General features: G+C 45.7%; 1 protein-coding gene across 3 annotated transcripts in view; it reads right to left on the reverse strand.

The window, feature by feature from the left end:
- CCDC189 (coiled-coil domain containing 189) overlaps positions 1-1,606 on the reverse strand; it is a 132,604-nt gene extending 130,998 nt beyond the window's left edge. Inside the window, exon 1 of one of the 3 annotated variants that reach the window (XM_030210511.1) lies at positions 1,312-1,606. In XM_030210511.1, coding sequence (XP_030066371.1) covers positions 1,312-1,341 — 30 coding nt within the window. In that variant the 5' untranslated portion in view covers positions 1,342-1,606. The remainder of the gene's footprint in view (positions 1-1,311) is intronic. The other 2 variants (XM_030210513.1, XM_030210512.1) reach the window with 2 other exon arrangements.
- Between the last annotated feature and the right edge of the window lie 21,326 nt (positions 1,607-22,932).

The raw sequence follows: 22,932 nt of genomic DNA on the forward strand, positions 1-22,932 counted from the left end.
TTGGCTGGCAGGGGTCCTCAACCTCCACCAGCTGAAGCCATCGTTCGTCAATTTCACTAAAAGAAGTATGCCGGATGTGAGGGGAAGAGATAGCTAGGCAGGAAATGCAGCGCCACCGGAGACCAGCACTGGACAAAGACGTCAGCTGGCAGGGGTTGGGGACCCCTGCCAGCCAAACCAGGGGCCCAGGCCCCCGTGGCCCCACGTAGCTACACCACTGCTATTGATAGTTTTCAGTTTTGAGCACTGGCCCGCAGGTGTACAGTAAGGGTTTCCGTGCCAGTTAACACCTATGCTGAAAACTTTTCTGCATTACTATCCAGTAATAAAACTTGCGTTAACCACACAGGAAGTTTTCTGCATGTGCTGCTCAGTCTGCATCAAGGAGGTTTAATAGACAGGAGATGAAGTGACATCAGAACGCTGAAACTAATTAGGTCAGTCTAAGGTTTCTCTTCCCAGTGCAGCTGTCATCCCCGTTCACTCAAAACAAAGTAAGCAAACCTATGAGCTGTGCATCCACCTTGTCATTCTTTACTGTTGGTAGCACTTTTATTTAATCTCACTTATATTTTCAAACATGCCAGCTTGTGAAGCATGCAGATGTACACATTGGAAGTATAATTTTTTTTTTTTTTACATTTGTACCCCGCGCTTTCCCACTCATAGCAGGTTCAATGCGGCTTACATATTATATACATAATGAAATAACTTTTCATAGGTACAGTAGTAATTTGTTATAAATCTTAATCAATGGTCAGTTGGAGGGGCTGGTTACTGGGACACACTTGCACGTATTAAATTCGTGCAGAGATTTTTTTTTTCTCCTGGTAATGGGCCACTAAAGCAGACATGTTTTGAGAATAAGGTGCTCAACATTAAGAGTTTCTATTTATTTATTTATTTAATGACATTCATATCCCACATTTAACATTAATTAGGTTGAAACCTGGGAGCATTTTAAAACTTTTCCTGTGCCTAGATCAAAAAAAGAATGATAGTTTGTGGGAACCTACTCCTTCTAAGAATGCTGTGATATATTATAAAAATGCACTTATTAAACCTCCTTGGTCTGCATGCATGCAATTAGCAGAACTACAGAGGCCAGCATGTACTATAGAAAAATACAAAATAAAATAATTACAAGTTTTCAATAGGAAACACTACACCGTAATAGCGTTAGAAATCCTGGCGTTTATAATGGGTCATCCATAGACATAACAAACAAAATAATAACCGTAGCTAATTATTTTAACCTACAGCACAAGCACACCAAGACAGGTACCTGCCAGACAAATAAATAGTACTCACAGGCCACAACCGCTCCCACTCTGTAGCCATGCTGCTTCACTCTCTAAAAACCCAAACACTGTCTCCTGGGAGACGGTTTTGGTTTTTAGAGAGTGATACAGCATGACAACGTCTCCAAGGCCACTGCCAATCCGGTGCCTTCACCCACAGAGATTAGCCAATGGAATAACCCAGCCAATAGAAACAAAACAAACAACAAAAAAGCTATTTCCAGGTCGTCCGGACAAAAAAAAAACCCAAAACAACTCAAACTCCTTGAGCCTTCACAAGGAGATTAGACTGAGCCAAGGAAGTTGAAGAAAACAGGAGCCGGGATGACGTCAAAATGTTTAAGCCACTTAGGTCAGCCTTTGTTTCCTCTTCCCCGCGCAGCCGTCATCTAGTACACTCAAAACAAACCAATGAGCTGCAGCATCCTCGTTGTCGTTCTTTATTGTTGGTAGCATTTTTATCCAATCTCACTTATATTTTCAAACATGCTGGCTTGTGCAGCATACGATGTACACAGAGGCAGAGCTGCCAAGGGGTCCCAATTTTTGAGAGGGCGATTTTAGTACACGCCCCCCAGCCCCGCCCCATTCTGCCTTGGCTCCATCCACTCTATATGGCTCCGCTCCCTGACACACCTCAATCCCATAGCCATCTCAGAAAATATCTAGGTATCTATATAATAAGTGGTAACTGCTTCGCTGGATGGCTGCTTTCGTAACAGCATGCTGATGTCAGCTCACGTCCAGTGTTCCCTTCCCTCTCAGTGTCCCGCCCTCGCGGAAAGACAAAATTACGTCAGAGGAGGGCGGGACACTGAGAGGAAAGGCAAGGGAGGCCTGCCGCCGCTGCAACCTGAGGTAAGATGAACGGCTTAAAGGTAGGGAGGTAGGAAGGACAGAGTCACTGACCATGGAGGGCAGAGTAGAGGAGACTCGCTGGACATGGATGGGATAGGATGGGACGGCAGGGTAGAGGAGAATCACTGGACATGGATGGGATGGGAAGCGAGGGGAGAATCGTGAGACATGGATGGCAGGACAGGGCACAGGAGAATCGCTGGATATGGAGGGGAGGTCAGAATCGCGGGACACAGAGGGGAGGGCAGAGGAGAATCGCTGGAAATGGAGGGGAGGGGAGAACAGGGCAGAGGAGAAATTCTGGACATGGATGGGAGAATCACTGGACATGGAGGGGCGGCCAGGATCGTGGGACACAGAGGGGAGGGCAGAGGAGAATCGCTGGACATGGATGGGATGGGAGGGATGGGAGAATCACTGGACATGGAGGGGAGGGCAGGGGAGAGAGGAGAAGCAGAGGCACACTCCAACGTGGTGTACATCACAAGCAAGAAGCAGAGGCACACTCCAACGTGGTCTACATCACATGGCTCCCAAAAGAAGACTTACACCCTACCATGGGCGTAGTTTGACTGTTTCATTTGGGGGAGCAAAGGATGGGGCGGGGCATATTAGCATATTCATTTGCAAACATATATATCTCATACATATTCATTATGGTTATTCCCCCAAAAAGCCAGCTCCCCCACAAAAGCTCAAAATATCCTTTCCCAATCCTATTTTTACCCAAAGTCTGCACAACAGTTTCTCCATTTTCTGCCTCCTGGATGGTAAAAGGATATGACTCAGAGTTCAACCTACTCAGTTTTAAGTTAGTAATGTAAGACAGCAGCGTCTTCTATGCATAAAGAAATCATCCCCTTCCAGCTAATTTCAGTTACCAGGTGAAATCAACATTATAACTGATAGCATCATTCAATTCTTTTGTGTGGGACTCTGGAGTGAAGTCTGGATCAAACATAATCTCAGCAAAACTCTGCACCTTCTATTCTGTATTACAAACTCCATATCCCCCCCAAAATATAGCGAAGTGGAGATAACAACAAATCATACAAATGTATTCAAATTCTGATTTTGTAGATGATGCCTACGCATCCATAGAGGCCTGCAGTCTGCCTCTCTTACACATCCCACTTGCCCTCAGCCAACACTCCTATGGCACAATTAAACTTTTTAAAGATCCTTCAAGAGGTAGTGTCTCATGATTTAGGCTCTAAAACCCTTTCTGATGTTTTGGTGCCACCTCAGTAAGGCCAACACACAATCTCTCCACTGCAAAACACTATACAGAAACTTGTGCAAAAACACACTCACAACCTTACCAAACTATAACAGCACTAATTCCAAGGAGAGGATGAGCTACAACCTTATGCATGAAAAGGCAGCACTGTAAATATTACACCAGGCCCTAATACACCAATACACTACCTAGTGAAAAAAAAAGGACTGCAAATACTACATGCTAGCAGAATACTGCACCTTGATCACACATGAAAAACACATGACACAACAGATATGACACAAGAAACTTGAAATCAAAAGATATGAAGACAAAATACTGAACTGGAAAGTTACCTCAAGAAGTCAGACTTGGCATGCAGCAATACTAGAAAATTTTAAACTTAAATGCAAAATATCACAGATACACATTTCCAAAAGCTGACATATTCCAATTAATAAATTCTTAATAAAATACATTTTTCTACCTTTGTTGTCTGAGCATTTAGTTATTCTATTTGCTTTGGTCCCAGTGTCTTCTGTTTTATGCAGTGTCTTCTTTCCATTTGATATTTTTTCTCTCACCATGTCCACCATCCTCCTGTGTCCTTATGCGTCCTGTCTACCATCTGTAGCCCTGTCCTTATCCTTCCTCCAGTTTCAGCATCTGCCCTCAAAGTGTTCCAATCCAGCCCTTAAATTCAGCAGTTTCTAATCTTTGTCTTGCCTTGGCCTGCATTTCCCTCTCTTTTTCCCTATCCCCTGCTGTGATCAGTATTGCCCCTCTGTGTCACTAACCCCACCCCCACCAGTGGTGCCCCTTTGTGTCCTTATCCCTTTCCCTCCATATCTCACATCTCTTCTCTGTGTCCCTTACTATCCTCTCTCTTCCGTTCTTCCCCCACCCTCCACCCTGGGGCCAGGATGTCTCCCTCTTTCATCCCACTTCCCTCCCCCATAGTTCAGTATGTCTCCCTCCTAGGTCTCTAGGGCCTTTTTCCCCCTTTACCTAGTCAGTCAGCCAATCAGTCTTTCCTTTGCCCCCCACCCTCCAAGCTGATCAAGCATCTATGTATCCCTTTCGGCCTCTCCCTCTAGCACCTCTTCCTGTCTGTGTCTGTCTGTCTCTCCCTCTCCCTTCCCATTCCAGCAGAGCAGCACTTAGTTCTCCCTCCCTTTTGCCTGCATTTTCTCCCTTTTTCTCCCCCCCCTGTGGTTCCAGAGTCTCTCCCTCCCTCCTACTTCCTGTAGTCCAATTATGCTTGCTAAGCTGCCTCGATTGCTGCCGGCAGGAGCATCGCAGCATTTAAAGATGCTACCTGGGTGCCTCAATCTTCCCTGTGACATGTTCTGCCTTCTCTGATGCAATTTCCTGGTCCGCGTGGGCAGGACACGTCACAAGGAAGATCAAGGCACCCAGGCAGCTCCTTTCAATCGCTGCAGTGCCTCTGCTGGCAGCAATTGAGCAAGCACCATCGGACCGTGAGGAGCTGGAGGGAGTAAAGTTGTTGGCAGCCCGGGACAATAGATGGAGGTCATTATTGCCATTGGGGAGGCGGGGCGGCTATGACAGCAGACAGTGGAGCCCCGTCATGAGTCATGCACTGCCGCTGCTGGTCCTCTGTTGCACACTTCATGTTAGAGGGGGTGGGACTAAGGCAGGTGGCAGCAGAGAGAGGAGGAGCCTTTCAGCCTTGCAAAGCGCATGAGTGCAAGGTGCAGGTGAACTGGTGCACACTGCTTTTCCATGGGGGGGGGGGGGAATTTATCCCGATGATGCAGTGCAGCTGTTTACTGCAAGATAATAGTAGCACTCATTTGGGGGGGCAATGCCCCCCTCGCCCCCCCCCCCAACTACTCCCATGCACCCTACACAATTATTCCTTATTATCATAGCACATTCGTCTTGTTCCCTTAAAAACATAATCACCATTACACAATAGCCTTGGTAGCACCCATTTCATTTTTTAGTGAAACAGGCTTTTTTGCTTGTTTTATTTAATAGCCTATTACCCTTTTCAATTAGTTTTCAGAGGCCAAAACCTCCTGCCTTAGGTCAAGTCAGGACAGCATAATGCTGTTATGGTATCCTCTCCTGACCTGAGGAAGGAAGTGCTGGTCTCTGAAGGCTAATCAAAAGTATTTTAAAAATCAGTGAAGGTATCACCTTATTTTTTATTTGCATTTATTATCCTTCCTAACACAGCTACCACATTGCTTTATCCTAAATTACAAATAACATTATTTTCTGTACCTTTGTTGTCTGGCCACTTACTTTTTCTAATTGTGTTGGTCCCTGTCTCTTGATTCTGCATTCCTTTGTCTTCTCTTAACTCTCTTGCCAGGGTTTCCTGTCCTTTTGTCCTTTTCTGTCCTTTTTCTTTGTTTTCTTCAATTTATTTTTCTGCTTTGCTCTCTGTCCAGATTTAATTCATTCTTACTATCCGTTCTTTAATTTCCCTCGTTTTACTTCATCTACCTATGGCCTTTCATCTTTTCCTCACTTTTGTTCTCCCCATGCCCCTTCTTCTTATTCTCCAGTCTTTCATTAACTTTATCCTCTCCCCTTTCCAATCCAGCATCTCCCTTCTTTCTCTCCCCATCCTTCCAGTGTCTTCCCCCATCTCTCTGCATCCTTCCATCCAGCGTCTCCTCTTTCTCTCCCTAACCTCCCATTCAGCACCTTCCCTTTTTCTCTCCTACCCTTCCATCCAGTGTCATCCCTCTTTCTCTCTCCATCCTTCCACCCATTACCCTCTCCCAATCCTTCCGTCCATTGTCTCCCTCTCCTTCCATCCATTGTCTCACTCTATCTCCCCTTCCTTCTAAACAGTTCTTTCTCTCTCAACCCTTTTCCATTCAGCATGTCCTCTCTCTCTCCCTATCCTTCCAGTGTCTTTCCTCTTTCTTTCCCTCCCTACCCTTCCATCCAGCGTATTCCCTCTTTCTGCCCCCTCCTTCCAGCATTTTCCCTCTTTCTCCCTCCTTTCATCAAGCATTTCTCCATCTGACAGCTAGGGTCTCCCCCAGTTTCTCCCTAGCAGATTCTCTCTCTCTCCTGCCCATGTCCCCTCTTTCTCTCCCCCATCTTCCATATCACTCTGTCTCTGTACCCCTCTTCCATCCAGCATCTTCTCTTTCTGCCCCCTCCTTCTAGCATTTTTCCTCTTTCATCTAGCATTTCTTCTCTTTATCTCTCCATCTGACCAGCCAGGTTCTCCCCCTTGTTCCCCTTCTTCCCCAGCAGCCTGTCTTTCCCCTGCTCTTTTCCATTTTTTCTGGCTCTCCCCTGCTCTTTTTCATTCTCTCTCTCTCCCCCTCTCCAGCATCCTCACTGTTCTTCATTCTCTCCCCTCTGCTTTCTCTGGACACTCTTTCCCCCTTCCCCTCTACCCTTTCCAGCCAAAAACAAGTGCGGGGCTGCAGCAGCCTTCAGGTATGCTCTGCCGGTCCTCTGCCCCTGGAATGGAAAATTTACGTCAGCGGGGGCAGAGGACAGCAGAGCCCACAACCATGCCTGAAGGCTGCTGTGGCCCCGAGCTTGTTTTTGTTCATATGATGGCTGTGGAGAGAAGCGGTGGCCAGAGCTCAGCGTGGCGCTTGTTTTTGTTTCTGCAGCGGAATTCTGAGGGAGACTTTCTCGCTTTGGCGGGAATGCAGGAGACTTGGCAAGTATGCAGAGGAAGTATTGTTCTACATTTTAAATCATTGTGTCATTTGGAAGGGCTGGCTATAGGCACTCTCTGTATTCGAGCAGAGATGTTTTCACTTAGTAAAGGGCCACTGAAAACAGATATCATGTTATGAGAATCAGGTACTTAACAATCAGACGTACTATTTATAAGTACAATTAAAAAACAACATTAATTAGGTTGAAACTGGGAGCATTTAACATCTTTTTTTCCTGTGCCTACATCAAAAGAAAAAGATGGCATGTGGGAACTTGCTCCTTTTTGTTTTGTGGAATACAATGGTATATTATAAAAATGCACTTGCCTTTTTTTATTACTACTATTTCACAAATATGTATTGAATAATGAGGTAGGGGCTTCCTCATGCAGAGTTCTGTCCAGAGGCAGTCTTTATGTGCCAGCATTGTCCAGTCAGCACACTATTAGCTGCCAATTTCATACAAAGGGCCCAGTTTTACTAAGTTTGCGTTATAGGCGCATTAGCATTTTAACCGCGCATTAACCATGTATGCGTGTTAACTGTGCACACACCTACAATTTCCCTATAGGCACCTGCACGGTTAGTGCGCGTGTTAATTGTAGATGCATACAACACTAACGCGCCTTAGTAAACAGGGCCCAAAGTTAGTTATGTTCAATGGAAAATAAATCTGTTGGCTCAGGCTGCTTGCTATGTGAATATTCCATCACTGTTTCAATAGTGATACCAAGTATTACATATTAAGGGCATTTACTGTAAACTTTGTTTTAATGAGTTTATCCAGTCCTTACATGCACATAGTTTTGCTTTTTAACCCCAAAGGTGACTTGTAAACTGTGTTGATGTTTGTTTGTTTGTTTTACTTGTTTTGGACTACTTTGGGTCATGCTGATCTGTACATCTGCTGTCTGGAATTTTGGAAGATGGAAATGAGAAAATTAAATTATAATTTGGATGTACTCTGTAGAGGCTGTTGTTTACTTTTGCAATGTGTGTATGGATGACTTTTTCTAGTGTATGTATCTCTCTATATAAAAAGTAACACCAACGTTCTATGAAGCCTCCAGCCGGAAGTGTGAAGGGGGCGAGATATCCGGTTTCCCTATGAGTGTCTGCCCCACCCTCTCTGTAACACAGTCAGTGAAGGAAAACAGCAGAGCACGAAATCAAATCGCTGGCTCTGTAACAGTGAAGGACTCAGAGGGGGGAGGGGAGAGAGGCCAGAGGGCAGGGACACACACACTCCCACATGCACACAGAAGAAACATTGCTAGCCCCCGTTTCATTTGCATCAGAAACGGGGCTTTTTTTACTAGTGTGATAATATTTCATTAATTAGCTATACTTATGGTTATGATTTCTGAACATGCAGCATCATTAAAGGACAGACTTTTACATTCCCAGCTTGGTATATATGGTAATCTCATCTTTGTTAAATGTTTCAGACATATCCAGTATATTTTCAAATGTAAGCCCATTGAACTCAAGTTTTCTTCATATAATATGGGATATAAATGTACAAAAAAAAAGGAAACTGTATCCTACACCTTTGAAGACACTGTCTATCCAGCTGGATGGTGATGGCACAATGAAAACAAGTTTGTTCCTGTGATCTAGAGATGGGACTAACAAGTGAGGTAATTAAATCTGCTGATGACACAAAGTAATTCAAAGTTGTTAAATTGCAAGACGATTGTTAAAAATTTCAAGAGGACCTATTTAGACTGGAGAGTAGGCATCTAAATATCAGATGACGTTTAATGTGAGCAAGTGCAAAGTGATGCATATGGGAAAGAGGAGCCCGAATTATAGCTATGTAATGCAAGATTCCATGTTAGGAGTCACCGACCAGGAAAGGGATCTAGGCATCATCGTTGATGAGATGTTGAAATCCTCTGCTCACTGTGCTGCTATGGCTAAGAAAGCAAATAGAATGTTAGATATTATTGGGAAAGGAATGGAAAACAAAAACGAGGATGTTATAAATACCTTTGTATCGCTCAATGGTGTGACCACACCTCGAATATTGTATTAAATTCTGGTCACCACATCTCAAAACAAGATATAGTGGAATTAGAAAAGGTATAGAAAAGGTATAGAGAAGGGTGAAGACAATTATAAAGGAGATGGGACGACTTCCCTATGAGGAAAGCTTAAAGCGGCTAGGGCTCTTCAGCTTGTAGAAAAGGCCGAGGGAAGATTTGATAGAGGTCTATAAAATAATGAGTGGATTGGAATGGGTAGACATGAATTGGTTGTTTACTTTTTTGAAAAATACTAGGACTAGGGGGCATGAAATGAAGCTGCAAAGTAGTAAATTTATATTTCAACAATTTTTATTGATGAATTATCAAAAATGCAAAGAGTAAACCACCAGAGAATACACTGAAACACATATTCTAGTAAACTACCATGGTTAAGCCAAAAGTGAACTAGAACCCATCAATTTTCTTCCCCAAATAGGCAAACCTTCCTCCTAAACCCCCCCCCCCACCCCCCACCGAGTGTTCCAGCGTGTGTAGCAGGGGGAACACTTCATTCAAAAGCAGGCAGAAAAAAAAAATGACTGCCAACACTAAGGGAATATTTATTTCAAAGACCATTCAAAATCAAACTTCTTGCTCTATGTGGAAGAGATTGAATATATGCACCCCATAACTGCCAAAAAAAAGACTTATTTCGCTTTGGAGAGCTGCAAACTACCCTCTGTTCCAACAGCAACAGTGCATGTAAACAATTCCTCCATGCCAAAAAAGACGTACTGCTTCACCTATCCATACCCATAATATGATTCATTTACCCAAAAGTGCTGCTTGTCCTTATAAAAAGACAGCATTGTGGTTAGTGACACAAAAATGTTCATTATTGTAATAACTGTAATCCCGGTAGCAGGACCTTCAGGGGTGGTAGGCTCCCTTCAGCAGTCCCCAAACAAAGTCCTTCCAGACAACACAGCTTTTAGTTCCAAACAGTTTATTTCCCCTCCTCCACAAAATCTCAGTTCAAGGGGGTTAAGTCCCATTCAGTTTCAAAACAAGCAACAAGAAAAAACTTCCCTTTAATCCAAGTTCTCCCCCATTCAACAGCCGGGTTTCAGTTTTAAAAGTCTTTCCGCTTGGGTGGTTTGCAGAATAGCAGTACACCGCCCACAACACAGCTAATTGACCTCCTGTGACCACCACTGCCTTCAGTCCCTGCAACTACTGCCCCAAAGTACAATTACAGTCCATGTCAACCAGCTCCTCCAAACCTGGTGGGCAGGTCCCTCAACTCTCCTTCCTCCCACGCACTCCATTAACTCTGCTTCTCTGCTAGGCTGTTGGTTGGAGAGTTCCTCCCCCTCCCAGGTGGAAGGATCTTGTACTGATTTCTAACCCAAGGGAATTGAGCTTGGTCATCCCTGCTCCCCCTTCTGGCCCTCGTCTGCCATAGCAGCTGCTTTTTTTCCAGTACTTTTCCTCCTCTCTTCCACGTGGGGGCCATACCGGGTTTTGGGACCTACCCCTTCCCACCGATCCTTCTCTCAGGGCCTTGTGGGGAATGTAGTCTGGCCCATACCTCCTCCTGACCTGCTTAGACCCTCCAACCTCCTTACACACCCCCCCTTCAAATAATTGCGACTCCCTGCTTCCTCCAGGCTACTTGCTGGGGATTTCGCAATTCGGGAAAGGGCGTCAGCGTTCCCGTCAAGCTTCCCCACCCTATGCTGTATTTCAAAGGAAAAAGCTTGTAACGCTAAATACCAGCGGGTGAGCTGGCATTCTGCCCCTGCATTTGTTGGAGCCATTTCAGAGGCGCGTGGTCAGTAATCAAAACAAAAGGATTGCCCTGCAGATAGTATTTCAGAGTTTCTATAGCCCATTTTATAGCCAAACACTCCTTCTCTACTACTACTTGACATTTCTAAAGCGCTACTAGGGTTACGCAGCGCTGTACAATTAACATGGAAGTACAGTCCCTACTCAAAGGAGCATACAATCTATAACAGCGTAATGCTGCTCTGCCGGGTGCAGTTTCCTACTTAGAAAAAGGATAGGGTGCTCCTCCTTCAAACTCTTGGGATAACACCGCCCCAAGCCCGTCTCTGATGCGTCTGTTTTGTAACAGGAAGGGCTTCTCAAAATCTATTCCTTTTAAGACCGGGTTCCTGACACAGGAGGTCTTTCAACATTTGGAACTCCCACGACCTGCCTCTGTCCACTTTAGGACATTAGGACACCTTTTCCTCAGCATGTCAGTAAGGGTGCTTGACCTCTCAGCAAATCTAGGAATGAATCTGCGATAATATCCTATCAGCCCCAAAAACCTCCTCAATTGTTTTTTGGTGTGGGGCAGCAGAAAATCACGCACTCCCTGCACTTTATCCCTTAGGGGTTTGATAACTCCCCCTCCCACAATGTATCCCAAGTATTTTACCTCTTCACTAGCAAACACGCACTTCTTTGGGTTCACTGTTAGGCCCGCCCGCCTGAGGGATTCTAGCACAGCTTTGACTTTGGGCAAATGGGACTCCCAATCTGAGCTAAAAATGACAATATCATCCATGTACGTGGCTGCGTAGTCCGAATGCTACCTCAGCAACTGGTCAGCAATCGTTGGCAGCATGCCACCGCCCCATTTAACCCAAATGGCATTCGTCTAAATTGGAATAACCCTATAGGGGTGCCAAAGGCTGTTTTGGGCTTAGCCTCCTCTGTCAGCGGCACTTGCCAATACCCTTTCGTAAGATCTAAGGTAGTTAAATACTGAGCAGCCCCCAGTTGTCAGTAAGTCATCTATCCGGGGCATGAGATAAGCATCAAACCGGGATATGGCATTCACCCTTCGGAAATCTATACAAAACCTCTGAGACCCATCACTCTTTGGTACCAACACCACTGGACTGGACCAGGGACTAACCGATTCCTCTATGATATCTAAGTCCATCATTTCCTGTACCTGCCTTATAATTTCCTTCCTCTTAAATTCGGGTGTTCTATGGAGCCTCTGCCTTACAATCCTACCAGGCTCGGTGATGATATCATGGGCCACCAAATGGGTTTCCCCAGGTAGGGGATTGATAACATCCTGAAACTCCTCTATCATTTCCCTTACCCGTTGCCTCTGCCCAGGGGATAGAGACTCGCCAATAACGGGTTCCCCCCCCTCCCCTCCTGTACATCACTTAGTTGAGGACCCAACTCCTCTTCAGGGACCGCCACAAACCCTTCTCTCTCTATCCACGGTTTCAATTTATTTACATGGTGGGTCTGAATCCTACCTTTCGCATGCCTTAACCGATATGTCCATGGGCCTACTCTGGCTGTCACCACGCAGAGTCCCTTCCACTGAGAAGTAAACTTATGGGGGTCTGAGGCCACCATGACAAGCACTTTATCTCCCACTTGAAATTTCCTTACTTTTGTGCCCCGGTCATAATACCCTTTCTGGCTCTCTTGGCTCTGCTCCAGGGTGTCCTGCGCAAACGCCGTGACCCTCTGAATCCTTGCTCTTAACTCCCTCAGGTATGTACTAACCTCCCTGGGCTCTTCTTCTCTCTCTACCCATGCCTCCTGAATTATGTCCAGAATGCCCCGCAGCAATCGTCCAAAGACCAATCAAAGGGGGATACCCTCTAGGGATGCTTGGATATTCTCCCTACATGCATATAAAGCATAGTGGTAACAACTGGTCCCAATCCTCATATTTCCCTTTCAAGCCTTTTCCTCAACATCTGCTTAAGGGTTTATTAAATCGCTCTACCATCCCATTTGTCTGGGGATGGTAGGCAGCTGTGGTAATGTGGCGTATGTTAAAGCTTCCACAGTTCTCTTAACTGTTGGATTTGAATTGGACCCCTGATCCGTAAGCATTTCTGTGGGAATCCACTTCACAGAAAAGCTTGACCAATTTGGTTGCTATACCTGTAGCTCGTATATTTCTCATTGGGAAGGCCCAGGGAAACCTAGTGGCCCTATCCATGACTACCAAAATGTATGCAAAACCCCTAGGTGTTCTGATGAGGGGCCCCACAATGTCCATAGCCATACTTCGCATAGGGTTCCCCAATAATAGGCAATGGTACCATAGGTGCCCGGGGAGGGTATCGGTCCACCAACCGCTGACAGGAGGGGCAACTTTGGCAATAATTCTGGACTTCCCTATGTACGCCAGGCCAATAAAAAACGCTCCAGCACCTGTTTCAACGTACTCTGGGAGCCCTTATGCCCTGCTAAAGGATGATCATGGGACCCCTTTTAGAATAAAGCTCCTAAAGACCCTGGGAATTACCAGCTGGCCTCGCACTGGTCCCCCCATCGATCCTGTATTTCCCGGTACAACAATCCCTACCACCACCCGAAACCGGGGAAACCCGCCTGAAGGCCCCCCCCCCCTTCCACTTGTTCCCAGGCCCTTTTTAATACCGGGTCATCTCTCTGCTCCTGGCCAAAAGCGGGAAACCTCTCCACCACCTCTTGTGGCCTCCATGGCATAGCCTCTCCTTCCCCCAACCTCCTTAGGGCCCTAGCCTGGCTATGCCTCTCCGCCTGCGTGTTTCTCTAGCCTTCCTCCCTTTACCCGGTTCTCCCATTATCTCCTCATGGAAAGGGAAGAGCTGACCTAACCGAATCCTCTCCCCTATCCTCGCGACCCACCCCGAGCCTTCTGAGCCCGGGTAGTCACCCACCCTGTGACCCCTTTCAACCCTCGTACAAACAGCTCTCGCTCCCTCCCCAAAATGAGATCAAAAGGCAGTTTTGGCAGGATCGCCACATTAAGCCACCCTCTCCCCAGAGGGCTCCGTAGTTGGATCCTGAACACAGGGTAGGCGGTTGAAGCCCATGTATGCACCTAATCCGAATCATTCCTACATACTGTCCGCCCTCTTCCCCATGGCGGTGCTCTGGATCTTATTCCACAGGGCCCGGGACATAATCGACTGATTGGCCCTCGCGTCTAACAGGGCCTAACTGTCACCCCTCCCACCTGAACCTCCAGGAAGAAGAAATCCTCGGGGTCTGTTCCCCATATGTCCCGCAAACCCTAGTCTTGCCCTACACTCCTTCGCATGTGGCCGGGCTTCCCACATCTAAAACACCTTCCTTCCCCTAGACTGGGACCCGGGTCCCTACGACCCTCCTCCCTCTTCCCACCGGTCCCCGTATTGGCATGAGTACTTCCCCCTTGACCCATATCCTCTTTGCTACTAGGGAGAAAGGGGTTAGTAGGATGTCTTCCTGCCTCAAATACAGTTCAGCCCATGAATCACCCCTTCCATGAGCGCACCCCTGCTTAATGAGCCACTCACGCACTGGGGTTGGGTATGGCAAACAAAACTGTTCCACTATAATCTCCTCCACAACCTGTTCTGCAGTCTTCTGTTTCAGTCTCTGGGCAAAAGCCCGGGGCCGCACTTCCCTCCCCGTAGTAGTCTCCCTAAAAAGTCTCCTATAATGGTCTCTAGTAAGACCTAATCTATTTTTAAAGGCTACCACTACCTGCTCATAATCCATGGAGCTGTCCGCAGGCATGGCCCTGTATGCAGCCAGAGCTTCCCCAGCTAGGCTTCCCGCCAGTCGAACAGACCACTGTTCTTTCGGCCATTGTACTGCCCTTGCGATCCTCTCAAATGTAGCAATAAAGTCATCCACATCATCACCCTCCCCCATTCGTCCCAAAGAAAAGGGTCCAAACGGAGGGGTTCCTACCCCCAAGGGTAAACCGGCCCCTGTACTCGAGGCTGCAACTTTATCCAACAGGCTCCCTATGGCTTGCATCTGACCTTGCACTGCCTGGAGCAGAGGTGCATGCGTTCCTTGGCGGCTTCCACCACTTGCTGCAAGGCCTGTTGAGCCCCCTCCTGCTGCTTCTGAAACTGGCAGCCATCCAGTGAAGCATTTCTTTCTGCTCCATCCTGCCAGTCTGAAATACCCTGAAAGAAAACCAAAAACACCAAGTGCGATAACACTTTTTTTCCCACTAATTACTAATTTGTACTGCTCTTCTCCCACCACTCCCCTTTTACATGACCCCGCTGGGTTCCTTTGCATGACCTGTGTTCCCCCCTTAGCTTCACACTCAATCCAGCATTGATCCCTCTTCAGGTACCTCTTATCTGGGGTAACCGCTGGTCTTCGCTTTGCCTAAGGGTGGCCTTGTCAGCTTCACTCCGGCTGCTCTGTGGTAGCTTCAATCGAGTCCATCTGGGGTGCCACTGTAATAAACTGTAATCCCGGTAGCAGACCTTAAGGGGAGGTAGGCTCCCTTCAGCAGTCCCAAACAAAGTCCTTCCAGACAACACAGCTTTTAGTTCCAAACAGTTTATTCCCCTCCTCCACAAATCTCAGTTTCCAAAACAAAGCAACAAGAAAAAACTTCCTTTAAATCCAAGTTCTCCCCCAGTTCAACAGCCTGGGTTTCAGTTTTAAAAGTCTTTCCGCTTGGGTGGTTGCAGAATGGCGTACACCGCCCACAACACAGCTAATGACTCCTGTGACCACCCCACTGCCTTCAGTCCCTGCAACTCTGCCCCAAAGTACAATACAGTCCATGTCAACCAGCTCCTCCAAACCTGGTGGGCAGGTCCCTCCAGACTCTCCTTCCTCCAAGCACTCCATTAACTCTGCTTCTCTGCTAGGCTGTTGGTTGGAGAGCTCCCTCCCCCCTCCAGGTGGAAGGAATCTTGTACTGATTTCTAACCCAAGGGAATTGAGCTTGGTCATCCCTGCTCCCCCTTCTGGCCCTCGTCTGCCATAGCAGCTGCTTTTTCCAGTCCTTTTCCTCCTCCCTTCCACATGGGGGCCATACCGGGTTTTGGGACCTACCCCCCCCCCCCCCCCCCCACGATCCCTTCTCTCAGGGCCTTGTGGGGAATGTAGTCTGGCCCCATACCTCCTCCTGACCTGCTTAGACCCTCCAACCTCCTTACAATATATCTAAAAGTAAAACCCGCAGGCATAATCGGCAAAGAGCAGCCCAAGAGCCCTCCCACATACTGTAAAATAGCCTCCCAGAATAATTGCACCTTTGAGCATTCCCAAAAAGCATGGAAAAAAGAATTAGGGCCTTGCCTACACTTCGGGCAGACTGGTGTTCCAACCCCACCAATCTTAAAACATCTGCTCCTGTGTAAAATAAGCCCTGTGTAATACCCGGTATTGACATTCTCTCAATTCAGCACTTATAGAATGTCAGGAATACATTTAATTAGTGTCATGAAATCCGACAGAGAAATAGGCACACCTAGATCCTGATTCCATTTCTCCAAAACAGCCATCCGAGGTCTAGCAACCAACAGCTGCTGTAGCTCCTTATAAAGAGAAGAAACAGCCAGGCCGCCGTCCTGAACATTCCAAAAAAATTCCTCTAAATGGCGGCCTAAACCAAAAGCCAATCCCCTCTATCTAATTGATTTGTTGGTAATGGTGTAGTTGGTGGCATGCCATCAGATCTCTTGGCTCCACCACTTCTTTAGCCTGCAACTGTACCCAACTTAGCAGCCGACCGTCATCGCCCAACACATGTTGTAAAAGAGTCATCCCTTGCACAGCCCATCGCCCAAAACTGGCATTATCCTGCCCTGGTGGAAATTGTAAATTACCTCAAATAGGGATCTGATCTGAAATTTCCGGATTTCCCCCCAACATGAGAACCAAATATCGCCTAACCTCCCGCAATGGCCTAGGAATTACCATGTGCTCTGTTTTATACCTCCAGAGCAAAGAGATAAAAAAAATTATCTTCCTTCCCAGCCAACCTTGTCTGAAGTCAGGAAAGCTTCTCTGAAGTCAGGAAAGGTGACCAATTTCACAGTTTCTCCTGTTTGAAGTCTCAAGCTATGGGAGCCTCTCTGTCTGGCCTCCTTTGTTCTCAAGAGAGTTCTGCTCCCAGATGGAACAAAAGGTATGTTGATCAAGAGTAATTAGGTCTCTGAGCACCATTTGGTCCATTTTGCCATTCTCAGTGGTTCTGAGGGAGGGGGGAGTTCTCAGAGGTCAGAAGCTGGTTTAATATTACTCTATATTAATTTTAAGTATGTCCAGCGTATGTCCAGCCATCCTGACACCTATGTGTAAGTGTTTGGATAAATTTATGATCATACACATTAGGACCATATACAATACACAAGAGCAGCTCTCTGTTACAAATAGCAACTTTGACAAGGAGGAATCTACCCTTAGGGTCCTTCCAAGTTTGCAATATTTGAATAGCCAACACCCACCATCTTTTAAATTTAAGATGCTCTAAAGTGATAAATGGGTTTCCTGTAAAAACACCAAATCTGCTTTTCTGCCAATTTAAAGCCTGCAAGATTTTTTGTCTCTTAATGGAAGAGGTTACTCCATTAACATTCCATGAAATTAACTTAATTGGGGCCATGGTTGATAAAAATGGCAGTACATCCAAAGATCTAATACACCTAACCAGGTCACGGGGCCACCCCAGCTCATAGCCCCCCCCCAAGCCAAAGCAACCGCAACCAAAAGACCAGACTTCAGTTCTCCTCCCCACCACACACACCTTCCCATCACACTGTGACCTCCCAACATAATGAAACAACAACAAAAAAAAAATACCAACCCATCCCCAACCCAAAACAGTATCTCCATTCCCACCCTTACTCCCCAAAATACACAAATAAAATTGCCACCTTACCACCCTCCCACCCCTCGTACCTGCCCTCCCATCACACACCTCTCAATATAGCTCGAGGGAGGTCCGCGTGGCGATCACGCCCCCGAGCCCCCCCCCTCGTTGTAACTTAGGCACCATTAACATAACAAGATCACAACAAGGTGCAGCATATAACAATTACTAACAGCATATAACAATTACCAGCAACTTGTCCCTACGCACCTGCATCCACATACACAAAAAAAAAACCAACAACACCCCTATCTCCGTGAAACATCCAATCATCCCATATACCACCCATCCAGACTCAGCCGAGATATTCAATTCCCATCCCAGCACATCTTTCCTCCCCCCTATTAAAGGTATATCTTGTGATATTTAAAACAATTGTCAATAAAACATATTCAAAACCCCAACTGTTCACCTTCACCATATAAATATTCATAGTTAGTTGCCCAAAAATGGGATACCCGGAGACACAGTCCAAATCCCCCCTTCTGTATGAAGTTAAATACAATTAACATAATGAGAGCACATCAGAATGAAGTATATATCCGATTTCCCCAACACGTCTCCGCACAAACAAACAAACAAACAAACAAACAAAAAAAGCTCCACATTCACTCTCATTCAGTCCATCTTCCAGACATATTGTTGGCACATCAGCCAAGCCTCTCCAAGTTAATGTTCAAAGATGGTTGTTCAAAAGTGACAATGTTTTTGATATAGACATTTTGCTTCCGTCTGCTGCAACAAACCATTGCCACATCAGCATACCCCGCAACTTCCAAACAAACCACTAACAACTCGCATTCTGATCTACAGCATCCACACTCCTCCACATTAATATCCACAGTTAATTGCTCAGAGGTGTAAGAGTTAAGAGAGTTATTTTGGCCCGGTCTGCTGCATCAAAGATTTGCATTAAAGGCATGCCCTGTAATATTCTAACCAAACTGTTAATAACTCGCATTCAGAACTGCAGCAATCAAACTCCTCCATGCTAACGTTCATAGTTAATTGCTCAAAACACGGAAGAGTTGAGAGAACGTTTTGGCCCACTCTGTTGCATCAAAGATCTACACTAACGGTACAACCTATAATAATCCGCCAACCGCCATTAAATTATATTCAGGCCCACAGTGACTGAACTTCTCCATGTTGATACACCCAGTTAATTGGTCCAAATGGAAGAACTTGGGAAAAACATTTTGGCCCGGCCTGCTGCTTCAAAGGATTGTCTTACAGGCACCTCCTGCAGTATTCCAACAAACTGTCAATGACTCACAATCAGGTCCACAGCCTTCAAACTGTTCCAGACTAATAGTCATGGCTGATTGCTCAAGGGCGGTAGAGTTTGAAGAAACGCTTTGCCCGGTCTGTTGCATCAAAAATTTGCGGTTTCCCTCCTGTGAACACCTTGAGACGTGCTGGGTACAACGGGGCAAACTGAATATGCCATCGATGCAGTTCCCCACATATCGGAGCGTAAGCTTTCCTCAACAAAGAGACTCTAGATGAAAAGTCTTGAAAACACAGCACTGGCTTATTTTCAAACGTGAGTGTCCCTTTGCTCTGAATAGCGCATAAAATTTCAGTTTTATGTACAAAGTTCAGGAGCTTAAAGATAACAGCTTGAGGGCGCGCCTCTATAGGCCTCCGTGGCCCTAATCGATGAGCTCTTTGAAAACGCAATTCTCCTGCCTCAGATTGTAGCTGCAGACTTGAAACCAACCAGGATTCCAAAAATCCCCGAAGCTCCGACTCAGCAATCTTTTTGGGTAGACCTACCAAACGCAGGTTCCCCCTTCGCGACCTATTTTCAAACTCATCCAGTTTGTCTTCCAAGGTACGCACCCTATTATGTAGCTCTTCATTACCTGTAGAAAGTTGCTGCACCCTGTCCTCCAAGTCCGATACGTGTTGGCAATACGCAGTAAATTCTCCCTTTAAAGATTCTAGCCGACCATCAACAATGTCGAGCTTATCAGTGATACCCTGCAAACGCTTGTCCAACGAAGCATCAATAGCCTGTTTAACTTCCGTCACAATCTCTGCTACCCAGGCGGAGCTGATCGAACAGTGCCCCGAGTCTCTCTCCTCTGCCATCTTGCTCTCACTCTGGTGCAGCTTCTCTTTTTCTCGTCGCGGCACTCACAGTGCCATCCTCTCCAACCGACACAAATTATTTGCAAAACACAGATACAGGTAGCAATCCTTCACTGGCCCGGTTCCAATCACCGATATACCCTCTAAAAATAACTTCCTTGAGGTTTGGGCCCAGGAGCTCGCTCCACCAGCGCCTGCTTACTAGCACGGCATCACGTGACCTCCCAAAGTAGTAAATTTAAAACGAATCAGAGAAAATGTTTCTTCACTCAACGTGTAATTAAACTCTGGAATTCTTTGCCAGAGAATATAGTAAAAGTTGTTAGCTTATCGGGGTTTTAAACAGGTTTGGATGACTTCCTAAAGGAAAAGTCCATAGACCATTATTAAAATGAACTTGGGGAAAATCCACTGCTTATTTCTAGGATAAGCAGTATAAAATGTATTGTACTCTTTTGAGATCTTGCCAGGTACTTGTGACCTGGATTGGCCACTGTTGGAAACAGGATGCTGGGCTTGATAGATCTTTAGTCTATCCCAGTATGGCAATACTTAAGTGCCCTAATGAAGGAAAGTTTATTCTACTTCCATTCATTTCAATATATTATTCCATCATCTTTATAACACAAGGCTTTCCAAGGCAGAATACAACAACAGTTAAGATGAACCCATCATGAAACAGGATATCCTCACTGAAATCTGGCCATCTGAATTGTATTTGGAAAAACTAAATATGAAAGTGCAAAACCCCTAAGAGAGAAACTTCACTGGCTCCCACTTAAAGAATGCATTGCGTTCAAGATCTGCATGATTGTACACGAAATCATCCACGCAGATGCCCCAATCTACATGCTAAACCTCGTAGACCTACCTCCCAGAAACGCCACAAGATCATCCCGCAAATTTCGCAACTTGCACTACCCCAGCTGCAAAGGACTTTAATACAAGCTGAAACATGCCTCTACCTTCTCTTACATGAGCATGCAGTTATGGAATGCATTACCAACAGACTTGAAAGCAATCAATGAAACAACTATCTTTCGAAAATCTCTGAAGACATTCTTCTTCAACAAGGCCTACAATGAGAACCTACAGCCTCACTAAGTCACCTCACCAACCCACTCAATTATGAACGCTACCTTCTATAACTACCCTAACCACTCTCTTTCTTCCTCTTTTTCCCCTTCCTAATCACTACACATTACTAACTGAATCCGATCTGATATCCTGAAATGACAATGTTAACAAATCTATGTAAGCCACATTGAGCCTGCAAATAGGTGGGGGAATGTGGGATACAAATGCAGTAAATAAATAAATATAGAATAACGGTGAGGAAAATTTAGCACAAACTACAGAGCTTTTTAATTGCTGTTACTACAAGCTACAATAATTTGTGAAGCTGTTTTAGAGATATTCAGTTTTTATTTCAAGATGTATCTAGGTATGGGAAACTTTAAAATAAATAAAAAAGCTGTCAAGTAAATGAAAAAAATATGACATGTATACCCCACATTAAACATGAATTTGTTTGAAACCTGGGAGCATTTTGAATCTTTTTTTTTTTCCTGTGCCTAAATCAAAAGAAAAGGTGGCATGTGGGAACTTGCTCCTTTTGTTTTGTGAATTGCAGAGGTATATTATAAAAAAAATGCACTTGATATTTTTATTATTATTATTTAAAAGACAGGTATTGAATAATGAGGGCAGAACTACCTTCTTGCAGACGTCCAGAGTCAGTCTAAATGTGCCAACAGTTTCAGCACATTTAAAAGTTTATCCAGACCTTACATACTACTACTACTTATCATTTCTAAAGCGCTACAAGACGTACGCAGCACACATGGTTTGCTTTTTAAACCCAAAGGTGAATCCTAAGGGTGGTTGAACAATTAGGTATAAACGGTGTTGTTTCTGACTTTACCTGTTTTGGAGTGCTTTGGGTCCTGCTGATCTGTACATCTGCTGACTGGAATTTTGGAAGATGGAAATAAAGAAATAAAAAATGAAATTTGGATGTACTCTGTAGAAGTTGTTGTTTACTTTTACAATGTGATGGATGCCTGTTCTAGTGTGTACATGTGATAATCTTTGTGTCATGATTGTGACTATTTTCCATGTCTGCTCATTTTGCCCCATGGTTGCCGGACCCTGTGGCTGCTATAGACTGTTGTCTTGCTGTTTCCCAAGCATGTTTCAGAAGTCATTCCAGTCCGGTACGGATCGCCAAACTTGCTTGGGTTGTTTGGAACTAAGCAGCACCCTTACCTGTGACCTCACTTGTAATTGCCTTTATTATGCACCTGGCCCTTTCAGCTGGGCCTTTGCAACGCCAAAGGTCGAGGTTAGTTGGTGTGATGTTAGAAGCACTTCTGCCTTGCTTTACCCTTTTGGTGCTGATAGGAGCACTTCTGCCTTGGTGTGCTGTTAGAAGTGTTGATAGGAGCACTTCTGCCTTGCTTTACCCTTTTGGTGCTGATAGGAGCACTTCTGCCTTGGTGTGCTGTTAGAAGCACTTCTGCCTTGCTTTACCCTTTTGGCTGCCTTGCTTTACCCTTTTGGTGCTGATAGGAGCACTTCTACCTTGCTTTGTTTCTTGCCTGTATGTCTTGCCTGTTCTTGTTTGGTCTGTATGCAGTTAAGCTTGTATGCTTCCCTGCTTTACCCTTTTGGTGCTGATAGGAGCACTTCTGCCTTGCTTGTTTCTGTACCTTGTATCCTGTGTGAGAATCCTGAACCCTGTTTCAGTCAATCTTGTTTCTGCATCCTATACCCTGTCTGAGTCTCCTGAATCCAGAAGTCCTGAACCCTGTTTTAGTCAAGCTTGTTTAGAATCCTGTTGGTCCAGTCTGTCTGCAAGCTCAGTCCAGTAAGTCCTGCCGGCTGCCTGCACCTGGGGGCTCAACCCCTGGGGAACGGTGGTCAAGCGCAGGTGAAGACCGGTTGCTCTGTCCTGCTTATTCTCTGCTTGCCTACTGCTTTAGTTATAGTCCTGTGGTTCTAGTTCGGTTGTTCCAGCTTTGCCTATCTACAGCTTCTCCTGCCTTGCTTGTTTGCCCAGTCCTGGTGGGGGATTTTGCCTGCTGCTGCCGCTCCTCCTCGACAGTAGCCCAAGGGCTCATGTTATTCCAGTGTCCGAGAGCCTGAGGACCGTGACACT

This window comes from Microcaecilia unicolor, chromosome 7, assembly GCF_901765095.1.
Source record: "Microcaecilia unicolor chromosome 7, aMicUni1.1, whole genome shotgun sequence".
Taxonomy (NCBI): domain Eukaryota; kingdom Metazoa; phylum Chordata; class Amphibia; order Gymnophiona; family Siphonopidae; genus Microcaecilia; species Microcaecilia unicolor.